Genomic DNA, 13,777 nt, shown 5'->3' with positions numbered 1-13,777 from the left:
TTGGGGTATAACGTGAATCAGTCCACGTTATACCCATTTTGATATATAAATTTTTGGCCATCCCCTTTTGATTTATACCGTATATTTTTATACTCTTTATGCTCCGGACTCATAATTCAAGTATATACTAGCTAATGCTTGTGAGACCTGATGTACCATAAATTTGGCCTTTGGGTGAAACCAGTGGGCAAAATAACCAAAGACTATTTATTGCCTAGATCGGAAGTTCTGAGTTACTTCCCTTTTCCTTCAATTTGGTTCTTTGTTTTACTTTGTTACTTGAACTGAGTATAAGTACAAAATATTCATCCGATCTAAAATGAATCGTGAGTTTTAAGAATAATTGATTGATTTGTATGCCTGTCTATGAGTAAATATTTACCCGTCCATCACGTGTACAAGTCAATACTGCCATTGGCAAAAGCGTTTTAGCTGCCAACCACAAGCTTAGCTAATGAAAAAGTAAATGTGCCTTAAAAAGAGATACTACAGTAATCGGCTTAGCTGTTCATTTGATGTAAAAAGTGCACGTCAAACAAATATTCAAGAAAACTAGATGGCAGTTGTAGAAAATACTAAAAGGGAAATATAATGGATCCTCATTATTTTAAGATCCAACTTTAACCTGTTATTTACAATCTATGATCGTACTTGGATTGGGATCAAATAGAATCGCGGAAATATACAATTTGACAGATCTACAAAGAGCTTTGCCCAACCAAAGCCTCGTTTGTTTGGTATCCAAGGCCTACCAAGCTATCGGGTTCTAGACATTAGGCTTGAAAAATTGGCTGATACGTCCATGTAACTTATTAAAGGTGGAGTAAAAGTTTATTCATTCAATATGAACAGAGCCTGTCAAGATCGCAAATATACCAGCAACTGACCTCCATCGCTGGCTATGGCCACTGCACGATGGCTGGAGTCCTCAGAGACAATGGATGACACAGCTGCTTCTGAAAGAGGAATCGGGAATATTAGTGAAATTCTAACTTAACCATAAGACAGACTGATTAGTTGTTTTGAGGAAAAAGAGCAATCTCAGTAATCCATAGCTTCCTAGAGAGATGGAGAAAACTGATGGAAAAGGGCATATCCTGAGCATGCTCCTTAGAGTTAGCAGGGCTAAAGATGGCGTTGACACAACCAAAGTGAACAGTGCAAAGGGATAAAGGACGACTAGATCTTGGAAAGCCTGACCAAACATGAACATATTATTTAAAAGACAATCACCATGTCACTATTCCAGAGGAAGTAAATCAATATATTTTGAAGATATACTTGTTCAATAAGAAGAGATCATATACTTTGCACTCTTATCCAGCCAAAAGGACAATTGAAATATTAAAGTTTTTAAACTGATTAAATAAAGCTAAAGTTTTTAACACTATGGAGCTAATACTGTTTTTAATCTCTTAAAGAGTTAAGAGTCAATGCAAGTATGCAGTAAGCTGAGATGCAACCATTATGCCAACGAATTATCTTTGGGAATGTTTAAATTCCTAGGTTACTGAAAGAGATAAGGTGAAGTAATGTAATGAGTAATTACTGAAAATCAAAATTTCCAGCTGAAAGTCTGTCCAGAACCCAAAAAGATAAATAAACATATTAGCATAGGAATTCTTCACATATAATAGCTGACGAAATTTCCAAAACCAAAATCTCAGCAATCACTGCTAAGATTTGAGCAATAAATCTTGCAACAAAAAGAGTACCTTTGAAGTAATGCAGATTTTGGAGCTTTCTCCCTGTAGTTAGTTCCCACAAGTAGACCAGTCCATCACTTCTCCCAATAATCCCATAACCAGCTGAAAAACCAATTGCAGTAGCCCTGAAAGGCATATAGGCTGAATGGTCACCATTTATCAAAGGACAGTAAAATAACATTTTCTTTTTTAGCATTTTATCACTTGATGCAAGAAGCCAACATGCTATCGTTCTTTAGAGAAGATTAGACTAGTAAATAGCATAAATTCAGGAATCTAGATCACAAGAGTAGTCTAAAAAGAATCTAGTACAAGATGTTGGCAGTACCTTGGGTCAAGAGAATTTCCCATGATCATTGTGTTATTAACCAATAGAGCAAGCCTCCACCAATGAACTGGGTCACACTGCTGCTCACTAGATTGATAAGCAGGCGAGTTTGGATCAGGAGCAGTCGAAATAAGAAGCCAGATTGCCACATCTTTATCCTCTAATGAGCAGAAGGATTGATTGTCACTTATTTCCAAGAAAGACATCTTTGTGACATCTGTTATTTCGTTAATAATCTCTTCTGTGATCCCTGCAGGAACAGTGAACTTTCTTTGCCATCTAAAAAGACTAACTGGAAGACATTGAAAAACAGAAGTACTGGCAGCAGAAAACTTTGACACAAGCATGCGCTTCTTTATATCCCTGAAAACAACCAAAAAACTGTGAGAAGGGACAGTAAACAAAAACCACTAGGAATCTTAAGCACCAAATATCTGCACCAAGCTCAGCAGAAGTTATTCTCATCTCTCTGCATTTGCTTTTGATATTTGTTCATTTTCCAGAATGGAAGAAAAGCAAAAAGGTGTATGTATATCTCATCCTTCGCGACAAAGAAAAATAGTGAAACAAAAGTAAGAAGAAAACTTTTAGACCCTAATCTATCCAAAATAATAAGGTATTGTAAAAGTTGCAGTAAATTAGCTGCTATGAAACAATGTGCTATTAGTTTAAACTAAGAAGTGTTAAAGCAAAATTATGTGTCATATGCATATTCACTAAAACAATAACATTGCAGCCAGCTCTGATATTCTGACATATTGCTTCTAATTGATTCTCTTTTTCGGTTTTCTTTTCATAATGGTAGATGTCTTCAACATATATTTACATCTGTGTGTGCACTTGCTTTTGTAGGTATGTATGTGTGTATAAAAGTGACTAAAAATATGACATTCATACATTAAAATACATATCATTTACAGACTCTTGAAGCGATTTGCACATACAATTGAGTAGAAGCTGGAGGTATAATCATTAATCTGTTTATATTTTGACAGAATGAGCATGACTTGGTGAAGAAAGAAGTAAACTATGAAAAGAAACAAAATAAGGAAATTGATCAACAGTAAAACAGAATGTGCATGTTACAAGTACAGCATCATTTAAGATTACAAGAGATATATTACCATAGGCTAAATTCGCTGAATCCATTGTACCCAAGAACCAAGCTAGCAAAATTTGGTATTCTTTTCAATTTCGTTGAAGAAAAGGGTGGGCAATCAGGTGGCAGCAAACAACATTCTTCTGTCTCCGCACTGCAAATTCAGAAAGCAAATCAAACTAGATAACAAAAGAAACAAAACATAAATCACATCAAGAAGCATCACATATTCTAAGTTGGACACCAGATAATTACAGTGAAGAAATTTTTATATTAGTAGAGTACAATAAATGACTGATAAAGCACGTAATTACTGTCAAGTTGACTAGTATTGCAAAATGGCCCTATAACTGATAAAAGGATTGGATTTAATGCAAATACAAGAAAGATAAATATAAAAGTAACTCATCAAAGTCACCTCCATTTTGAATTCATGACCCATATGTACAGCTTTCCACTTTCTTCCACAGCAACAAGGTGATCAGGTGGACAGACCAATATACAACAGACCCTTAGCGTTGTTTTCAGTTTAGTAATGAGAGAGACATAACCATTTCTAATTTGCACAATTTTGATTGCATTTTCCTCGAAAAGATTCAAAGCACATAATGAGCAGTGGCACTTCATATCACCCTCCCTGAGAACAAACATGGCAGATCAGTGCATCAGCATTCATCTATGCTGCTAAAAAATAAACTAAAGACCAAACACTTTTGTCTCAAGTGAAAATGCAACCTGCAGCTTGGGGCTCTTACACTGTTGAACAACACAAGCGACTGCCCAATGGGTGTCAACTGCACAGCAGCACTGTCCAGTTCAATCTGCATAAAATAATTATAGATTATGAGGTATTACAGACCAAGCCATAGGACAACAGCAATTCAATTGAAGAAGATAAAGCATCTCACATCTCCACCAAAGGCACCGTCTGACAATAGAAAACGTATGGAAACATGACCAATAAATGAAGGGCACCCCCTTTCTTCTCCATCCATTGGGGCCTTGTACATGAAAATAGTTCTATCCTCATGCAATGGTTGACCACATAAAACACAAATATAAAGATAATTTTCTTGTGTACTTAATAGCACTGATGAAATTGGCATGGGATGGGCATAGCCTGCAATAACCTTGAGAACACCACTTTCAATCTCAGTCTTTAAATCTTTCTGCACTTCCATGTTTAAATTCTCATTGTTCTCCTTTTTCTCAGTGGTGTCAGCAGGAAAATTTATCTTCTCGTTTTGCTTATGTAACGGAGGATCAGTAAACCTGACAAATTGTTGGTCTCCGGACAACTTTTCAGTCAAGTTGCCTTCAGAATTAGTTGCAGTTGAATCAAGAAGCTTTGAAGTTTGATTATGGTTTAACATCTGATCCATTTCTTGATCTTGTGATCTGGTGGCCAGGTTAGAAGGTGTACCACTGGTACTAATGAAACTTTCTTTTGTACTGAAGTTAAGGGGGGGTCCATTAATGTGGGGTTCATCAGCAGATATAGATTGTTCAATTTGGCGCTGCTTAGAAGAACTCCCTTGCAAGAAATGTGAGGTGTGCATTGCATTTATGTCGACACTTGTCTCTGGAACAGAATCATCTCTGAAATCTCTGCAGATGATACTTTCGGATAATGAAACATGTTGCACCATTGATTCCGCAGAAGGTGGAACGCTAGTTAAGCCCCCACTAACAATTGCGCCAGTCTTTTGGGTTCCACTAATTTCCTTTCTTGATGCTTGAACGATTTTCTGTGTGCTTGGTAAGAAGTCTTTTTCTCTTTCTGTTCCTGTGCAACAATTTATTTCAATCAATTAGTCTACAGACCGCAATTCAGCTCAAGAGACTGAGAGCTCATATCTCTTCACTATATAGAAAGCTTTGAGGTTCAGACTAGCTACATAAAGAATAATTAGAAATAAAGAGGAAATATGAAATATGACAGGGCTATATCAATCAGTCTATTCACCTTTTGTCAATTAAAAAGACCAGTCTAGGAAAAGCACAGGGGAAGAGCATATTATACCATCTTTCAAAATTAGTGGCAGGAGGGGAAGCTGAATTTGTAACATCTCAGGTAGAGGGAGACAAACTGACAAAGGACATGAAGATACTTCAATCAAGAGAGGGAAAGTGAAAGCCTTGAATAAGCCGACTCCGGCAAACTTAGAATTCAAAAAAGAATATTTCACTAACAGACTGGAAAAGAATTCAGCATCGACTCTGGGAACCAAAAGGCTTGAAATACAGAAATTTTAAGATTGCCAGTGATACAAATTAAATAGCCTTGGGGAATGTGACATCCTTCTAAGTTATGTGCTCTGCACATGCTACCTGGAGCAAAATTGGACAAAACAGCAGCTATTCAGGTCCTTCAATGAAAGAATCATAAGGAGATAAGTCACCTGTTTCACCATTGCAAACTGATTGCTTTGCTTCTAAATTATCATTCTTTGATGTTCCCTCGATTTCAGATCTGCAGGTTTGTAAACCTCGAACACTTTGATCGTCTTTAGCAGCTTCAGCTACTTGTAAAATCTGAGCTAACCCCTGACTTGGAGTATATCCACCTTCTGCATTATCAAAACTATCAGGAACAACAGCTTCTGCAAGGGAACAAGCTGTAGATGCTGGAATGCAACCTCGAACTGGAAAATTGATGTTTTCCTTCTTCTGTCTGAGCAGTAAATTCTCATCAAGCTCACTGACTGCAAAGGAGCAAAAGAGGGAACTAAAATAAGCTATAATTAGAAGACTTCATGATAGATCTTCAGAAAAGCAATGATTGAGATGCAACTAAAAAATTACCCTATAAGAGGAGCAATAATCAGTTGAAAAGAAAGTTACAGGCTACAGTTTACCATCAATCTTCTTATTTTCATCCTGAGAATTGCGGATAGATATTTCTGATGACTTTATATCATTCTTCTTCTTTCTAGTGTATGTCCTAAGCAGAGGGAGTGCTCGAGGAAGCAGAAATGTCATCATTGAGTTGGCTATTTCATTCCCAGCAGAATCTGACTCACTTCTCTGTGAGTGCTCTTCCAAACGAGATGTATTCATTTCACTTTCGGGATGTGAATCAACTATTAGAGAGTCAGGAACAGTGGTAGTAACAGCAGCTACACCATCCTTCACAATCTCTGCGGTGAGACTAAATGAATCATCTACAGAGAGGAAAAGACAAGCATTTAATACTTTAATCAGGAAAGTCAGGTAGGAGGTAGTGCAAGATGCAGCACTAAGGAACAACGTAGGTAAGTTCATAGTACCTGGTGGGTGATCCAAAGTATCAGGTGCCCAAAGATTGGCAAAATTAACTCTCTGTGTTTCATTCTCAACTGGTGATTCTCCGTCCTTCTCTTCCGCCATTTGGTTCTGAATTACCGGCTCATCCAGAACTCTTGACCTATCAAACTGCCGAGAAGTTAAGAACATGTACCTAGCCAGCAATTTCAGTAAACAAACAACTTGCAGAAAAAGGAAAATAATATATGATTGTTATCCCTTTTGGTTTTGTCATTTACGTGGGATCTCATAAAATAATAAAAGAAAAAGCAGTATAAAAGGACTAGTATAAAAAACAGGAAAAAGATGATGCAAAATAAATGAGAACAGTGTATCAGAGTATTTGATGTGAATGAAAGGGAGAAGGGCAGAGTAAACACACTAACCAGCTTTGCATCTTTTAATATTTCTGTAAATTCTTCTAATGGTACTTCAGTCTCGGGATTTAAATGCTTCCTCCCTCCTTGAGAAGTAAGACTATCTACTTTCAGATGATCATCTTTGTCAAAAGATTCTACAACTGGAACCAGAACTTTTTCTCTCTCAATTATTGTTTGCAAGGTCTTTGACTCTTTCAATGCTTCTGAAATATTGCAAGACCCTTTACTTGAGGAGAAGGGAGGCGGATGTTCACTATACTCCTGTTGGCCGGAATTCAAAGCTTTGATGTCACTACTTTTATTCTGACGTCGAGATTTGTTGAGACTGGTATTGGCAGCTGACTTGATATTATTGGTTCTACCTTTCCTATTTCTCTTCCCAGCAATTTGTGGTTTTTCCATGTCTGTTAGCAGATTAGGATCTGCTTCTGATCCTGTGTGTTCAGTTTGGTTTACTGCCTCAGATGTCTCATTGCTAAGAGAGATAGGCGACAAATTCTGCTCCGGCCCTCCACTGATATTTGCCACCAATTCTTCTAATGGTATTTCAGTCTCGGGATTTAAATGCTTCCTCCCTCCTCGAGAACTAAGACTGTCTACTTTCAGATGATCATCTTTGTCAAAAGATTCTACAACTGGAACCCGAACTTTTTCTCTCTCATTTATTGTTTGAAAGGTCTCTGACTCTTGCACTGCTTCTGAACTATTGCCAGACCCTTTACTTGAGGGGAAGGGAGGCGGATGTTCACCATATTCCTGTTGGCCAGAATTCAAAGCTTTGATGTCGCTACTTTTATTCTGATGTTGAGGTTTTTTGAGACTGGTATTGGCAGCTGACTTGATATTATTGGTTCTACTTCTACCTTTCCTGTTTCTCTTCCCAACACTTTGTGGTTTTTCCAAGTGTGTTAACAGATTAGGATCTGTTTTTGATCCCGTGTGTTCAGTTTGGTTTACTGCCTCAGATGTCTCATTGCTAAGAGAGATAGACGACAAATTCTGCTCCGGCCCTCCACTGATATTTGCCACCAATTCTTCTAATGGTATTTCAGTCTCGGGATTTAAATGCTTCCTCCCTCCTTGAGGAATAAGACTATCTACTTTCAGGTTATCATCTTTGTCAAAAGATTCTACAACTGGAACCAGAACTTTTTCTCTCTCATTTATTGTTTGCAAGGTCTCTGACTCTTGCCATGCTTCTGAACTATTGCAAGGCCCTTTACTTGAAGAGAAGAGAGGCGGATGTTCTCCATATTCCTGTTGGCCGGATTTCAGACCTTTGATGTCCCTACTTTTATTCTGAAGTCGAGGTTTTTTGAGACCGGTACTGGCAGCTGACTTGATATTATTGGTTCTACCTTTCCTATTTCTCTTCCCAGCACTTTGTGTTTCCAAGTGTGTTAGCTGATTAGGATCTGTTTTTGATCCCGCGTTGTCAGTTTGGTTTACTGCCTCTGATGTCTCATTCCTAAGAGAGATAGATGACAAGAAATTCTGCTCTGGCGTTCCACTGATATTCGCTACCAATTCCCTGAGTAACCTCTGAACAAATGTGTTCTTGAACCCGAAAAACTGCACTTATACACACAATAAGGAAAAAAGAAATAAGAACATTAGTCTCATTTCAACCTTTTAACATTCCCATTCAAAGTTAAGAGAAACTTAACGACTCAAGCACTTTGTAACCTAGCATCCAAAAAATTGATTCAAAGGCAATTTTACTTGTATAAGACAGTCCATAAACAGATAATAAATCGTATCAGCAAAACGTATCTCTCCCACAAAAACTCTGCTAATATAGAAAATAGCGCCTAAGCACACTGCCTGAGTTTCTCACAACAAGCATCAGAAAATTCTTTTGACTAGCTTAGCTTCACATCTCGGGGACTAATCTAATGTGTAGGCTATTTATAACGCATCTTTCAACAGTAAGATGTAGAAGATCGGGTAACTAAACTACCTTAACAATCATCCTCCAAAGTGACTTGATAAAAGCATTATGATCGCTTCCAGATAAATTTAGGATTAGCAAACATTTCTTTGGGGTAGTTAAATGCGTCGAATGACTTTTGGCTGCAAAAGAGAGCACAATGTGCCTACAAGTACAGAAGTCGCTTGTTTTACAAGGAAATGCACAAATCTTCTCAACAGATGTCATAGTCCAGGCACCAGAAACACAAGTTTACTAGCCTAGTAACATTTTGAATATACAATCTCAAGTTTAGACCAAACCCCTGAAATGACTCGTTTATTAATGAATCTTTAGATACAAAGATGCACAGTAATTGAGGAGATCTCAAACCATCATATATAAGCATAACTTCATACAGGAGCCAACTCATAAAGCAAGGCCCTACAGGTCCTTGAAAAAGTTTGATGATGAAAGGGTTTGAGAATTGAGTGCACTCTTGCAGCTTTTTAGTTTGTATTCTGTGAAACAATAATCGATTCACCATTTTGACATAAGATTGGACCACCTGTGGTGACTGCATGTCACTCATAAGGGCCAGTATAGTTCAATAAATTGCCACTTTTCCATCAGCTTACTCCAAATGGAAACATTATGAAGGCAGAGTTATTTGAACCTACTTCTTCATCAGTTCACTTCAGGCCAAAGGTTTAAGGTTTTAAGTGATGACGTATTGCCTGTTTGGCCAAGCTTTTGACATAAGCTTATTTTGAAAAGTGCTTTTCAAAAAAGTACTTTTGTTGAGAAACAGTTTGTGTTCAGCTAATCAATTTGAAAAGCACTTTTGAGCAGCAATTAGTGTTTGACCGAGCTTTTAAAAAGTGCTTCTAAGTGTATTTTCTCAAAAGTACCTTTTAAAAAAAGTACTTTGAGGTAGAAGCTACTTTTTTCAGCTTCTCGTAAACAACTTCTGCTTCTACTTAAAAACAATTTTCTTCTCTTAAAAGCTTGGCCAAACACCTCAACTTTGAAAAAAGAAAAGCACTTTGGCCTTGAAGAAGCTTGGCCAAACAGACCATTAGAAGCGTGAATCATCATAAAATTGCTCCTTTTTTAAAAAACTGAGAATCTGAGTCAAAACTCGGTAAATAATGGGCCTGTTCCTCTACCCTTCCCCACTTAAATACCAGGCTTTTGTCTACGACAGGTTTGAACTCATGGTGTACACCTGACCCACTCTTCACGCATTGTGCTCTTGGCACTAGGTCAATGCTAGGGGGGCTTCATCAGAGAAGTGCTCTTACCGCTCTAATTCTGAAATGTGGCTGCCCAGTGTAATTTCCATACAAGAAACTACCAGCTTAGACATACCAATCTTAAGACAATTTTGAGGAAAATAATTCTTTGATTTGACCAGTTCCATCAGTTTCAAAACATAAACTTCCTGATATGACCTGCTCCATTAGTGTCTTTATTCTCTTGTAAGAAAAGTAGACTTCTCAGAAGATGTATCGGATTTTTTATTAGAGATTCCAAAATGAATATAGGAAATGGACATCTTTGGCGTGCTTCATCTTTTGGGTAAAGGCTCAATTACAGTTCAAAATGAACCCTGTCGAAATCCCAAAATATAGTTCTTAATAGAACAAAACTGCATGCATGTTTTCACCTCAGACTAGACCAAGGAGACCAATTCTTGTTACAACAGTACCAATACTATCAAACATTTCAATATCACTCGAAATTAGCAATTCAAATGACAAAAGGACAGAACATTTAGTATTGCAGTATGCTAAAAGGCGCAAGACACACCTCCACGCCATCAATCTTACTGGAATATCTCTTTCCATGCAACAATTTTATTTGACATCCTTTTTTCTGGAAACTGTCACATGCAATTTCTGGAGTTTTCCCACTACATGACTGCCCATCTGTAGAACTAATCTGTTGTGAAGCAGAGAGGCAGGAATTAGTTATAAGTTCAAAGCTAGAAAGGCAGTAACAGTCTATTCAACATGTTGCAAAAAGAAGAAGAATCTTTGCTGCACACCGTAAATAATGGACCATTTAGGCCTTCATGAATTTCCAGTTTGTAAGCTACTCCATTTTGGGTCCTTAGAGCACTGTATCCAATAGGATAAGGATAGCGGTCTTTGCCCTGCAAGTCAAAAAAGCCAACTTAAGTGGAACACACCTAGAAATTTATACAATCACACCTAGAAAGTGGAATAAAAATTGTGCCAAATACTCATTAATACAACCATTAATGCTTCACAAGCTCCAAAAACTAATATTTTAGCTAAATGACTCAGCTCAATAGTTCATCAATTGATCTATAAGTAGAATCTCCGTTCAAACGACTTTGAGATAAAAATTTATGCAATTTTACATACAGAAAAATAAAACTAGCTGTTTGATGAAAAGGAATTCGCAAATTTGAAACATTTACAATAATGTCCGAGATGAAATAGTTACCGGAAGGAGCTCAAAATTTACAGGAATTCTCAGCATTGTGCAAAGTACTCGTATGTACAACCATTAATGCTTCACAAGCTCCACAACTGATATATTAGCTACATGACTCTGCTCGATTGTTCATCAATTGATCTATAAGTAGAATCTCCATACAAACGGCTTTGAGTTTTTTTTTTTTTTTTAAAGGGAATTATACATAAAGAAAAATAAAACAGGCTGTTCATCAAAAAGGAATTCGTAAATTTGATACGTTTTTTACAGAAATAACGGACATAAAATTGCTTCACAAGCTCCGAAAACTGATATATTAGCTAAATGAATCAGCTCAATAGTTCATCAATTGATCTATAAGTAGAATCTCCGTTCAAATGACTTTGAAACTAAAAATAACGCATTTGTGCATACAGAAAAATAAAACAAGTTGCTTGATCGAAAAGGAATTCACAAATTTGATACATTCTACAAAAAATCACTCATCTCAATAGCTCATCAACTGATCTATAAGTAGAATTTCCATACAAACGACTTTGAGATTAAAGAAACGCAATTATACATACAGAAAATAAATCAAACTGTTCGACGAAATTCGCAAATTTGATACATTCTACAGAAATAACGGAGATGAAATTGTTGCCTAGAGGAGCTCCAGAAAATAATATATTAGCTACCTGATTCAGCTCAATAGTTCATAAATTGATCTATAAGTAGAATCTCCATACAAACGACTTCGAGATTAAAAAAAATGCAATTGTACATACAAGCTGTTTGATGCAAAGGAATTCACAAATTTGATACATTCTACATAAATAACAGAGATAAACAAATCTAATCTTGTAATATATTAGCTACGTGTCTCAGTTCAATAGTTCATCAATTGATCTATAAGTAGAATCTCAGTTCAACTGACTTTGAGATTAAAAAAATGCAATTATACATAGGGCAGCCCGGTGCACTAAGCTCCCGCTATGCACGGGGTCCGGGGAAGGGCCGGACCACAAGGGTCTATTGTACGCAGCCTTACCTTGCATTTCTGCAAGAGGCTGTTTCCACGGCTCGAACCCGTGGATACAGAAAAGTAAAAAAAAAAAACAAAACAAAAAAAATTGTTCAATTGAAAAAGAATTCGCAAAGTTGATACATTTTACTGTAATAACGGAGATGAAATTGTTACTCAGCTCAACAGTTCATCAGTTGATCTATAGGTCAAATTTCCGTTCAAACAACTTTGTGATTTTAAAAAAAAAAAAAACAATTCTACATATAGAAAAATGAAACAAGTTGTTCATAAATTGATCTATAACCACAATTTCTATCCAAACTAGAAATCAAAGTACTCATATGTACAAGCATTAATGCTTCACAAGCTCCAAAAACTAATATCTTAGCTAAATAGTTCATCAATTGATCTATAAGTAGAATCTTCGTTCAAACGACTTTGAGATAAAAAAAAAAAATCAATTGTATCTACAGAAAGTTAAAAACAAGCTGTTCGATTGAAAAGGAATTCACAAATTTGAATCATTTTACAGAAATAACGGAGATTAAACAAAATATTCTTTGATCGAAAAGGAATTCGCAAAATTGTGCAAAGTACTCATATGTACAAACATTAATGCTTCAAATACTCAAAATATCAATAAATTAGCTACATGACTCAGCTTAATTAGTTCATCAATTGATCTATAAGTATAATCTACGTTCAAATGACCTTGAGATTAAAAAACATTATGCAATTGTACATACAGAATAAAAAAAAAAACTAATAATACTTCACAAGCTCCAAAAATTAATATATTAGCTACATGACTCAGCTCATTAGTTCATCAATTAACCTATAAGTATAACCTCCGTTCAAACGAATTTGAGTTAAAAAAAAAAAAAAAAAAAACGCAATCATACATACAGAAAAATAAAACAAGTTTGAAACATTGAAAATTGTTACCCTAGATGAACTCCAGTATTTCTTATCCCACGGTCCAGCATAAAGCTTGCCGATTGATAATATCTCTAAACCGTCCGATTTCTCATCGCTAAACTTCGCCATTGAAATTTCTCTCTCTAGATTTTTTTGTTTCTCTCTCTAGATTTTGGGGATGGAGAAAATATAGAGTTGAAAATGGCGGGAATGAAATTTCACAAATATCTTCCGTTCCCTCCTAAAAATTTCATGATCCTTTTCTTCTTGTTTGTTTCATCTTTGAGTCCCTTTGTTTGTATTAAACTGACGTTTTAGTCCCTAAAGTTGATGCTTTGTTTTGATATTGCACCCTATTTTTCTATAGTTTGAAACGAATTAAGGGTGTGTTTGGTATGGTGGAAAATGTTTTTCAATTTTTGCATGTTTGGTTGGTCAAAATGTTTTGAAAAATATTATTTTGAAAACAAGTCCTGTAAAAGAGTGGAAAACGACATCTCTAATGGAAGTAGGGGAAATAAGTTTCATAAATGACATTTCAAATTAATTATCTCCTCCCCACCCACCCAACGCCTCGAACCCCCACCTCTTGACCATCCAACCCCGCCACCCCTGAATCCCTACTCTCCCAAGACATAGTGTTTTGCTATATTACATATAATTGTTCTTTGATAGTAATT

General features: G+C 36.3%; 1 protein-coding gene across 4 annotated transcripts; it reads right to left on the bottom strand.

The window, feature by feature from the left end:
- Nucleotides 1-542: 542 nt before the first annotated feature.
- LOC132641940 (uncharacterized) lies at nucleotides 543-13,337 on the bottom strand. 4 transcript variants are annotated; one of them, XM_060359091.1, is made up of 15 exons: nucleotides 13,125-13,336; nucleotides 10,758-10,865; nucleotides 10,520-10,651; nucleotides 6,805-8,370; nucleotides 6,403-6,547; nucleotides 5,992-6,297; nucleotides 5,773-5,838; nucleotides 5,536-5,703; nucleotides 4,042-4,919; nucleotides 3,869-3,954; nucleotides 3,552-3,770; nucleotides 3,159-3,287; nucleotides 2,035-2,397; nucleotides 1,716-1,831; nucleotides 543-956 (listed from the first exon to the last, which is right to left on the bottom strand). In XM_060359091.1, the coding sequence occupies exons 1-15, from the start codon at nucleotides 13,224-13,226 to the stop codon at nucleotides 859-861; spliced, it is 4,482 nt and encodes a 1,493-aa protein (XP_060215074.1). In that variant the 5' UTR covers nucleotides 13,227-13,336; the 3' UTR covers nucleotides 543-858. The 4 variants fall into 4 exon arrangements, with proteins under 4 accessions (XP_060215074.1, XP_060215073.1, XP_060215072.1 ...); XM_060359090.1 differs by adding an exon at nucleotides 11,183-11,290 and having other exon boundaries at nucleotides 5,536-5,838; nucleotides 13,125-13,237; XM_060359089.1 differs by having other exon boundaries at nucleotides 4,042-4,913; nucleotides 5,536-5,838; nucleotides 13,125-13,337.
- Nucleotides 13,338-13,777: the final 440 nt, after the last annotated feature.

The sequence above is a fragment of the Lycium barbarum genome, chromosome 5 (genome assembly GCF_019175385.1).
Source record: "Lycium barbarum isolate Lr01 chromosome 5, ASM1917538v2, whole genome shotgun sequence".
NCBI lineage: Eukaryota > Viridiplantae > Streptophyta > Magnoliopsida > Solanales > Solanaceae > Lycium > Lycium barbarum.
Note: the sequence above shows the minus strand (reverse complement) of the source record. Positions and strands in the feature narration are given on the sequence as shown.

Bases quoted from the DNA above. Each gene is read 5' to 3' on its own strand.
- LOC132641940 (XM_060359088.1), bottom strand. From the start codon at position 13,226: ATGGCGAAGTTTAGCGATGAGAAATCGGACGGTTTAGAGATATTATCA. The intron at 10,652-10,757 runs GTGTGCAGCAAA...GCTTCACAACAG, and splicing joins TAAATGGTCCATTATTTACG to ATTAGTTCTACAGATGGGCA. The intron at 4,920-5,535 runs GTGACTTATCTC...ATTGTTGCACAG, and splicing joins AGTTTGCAATGGTGAAACAG to GAACAGAAAGAGAAAAAGAC.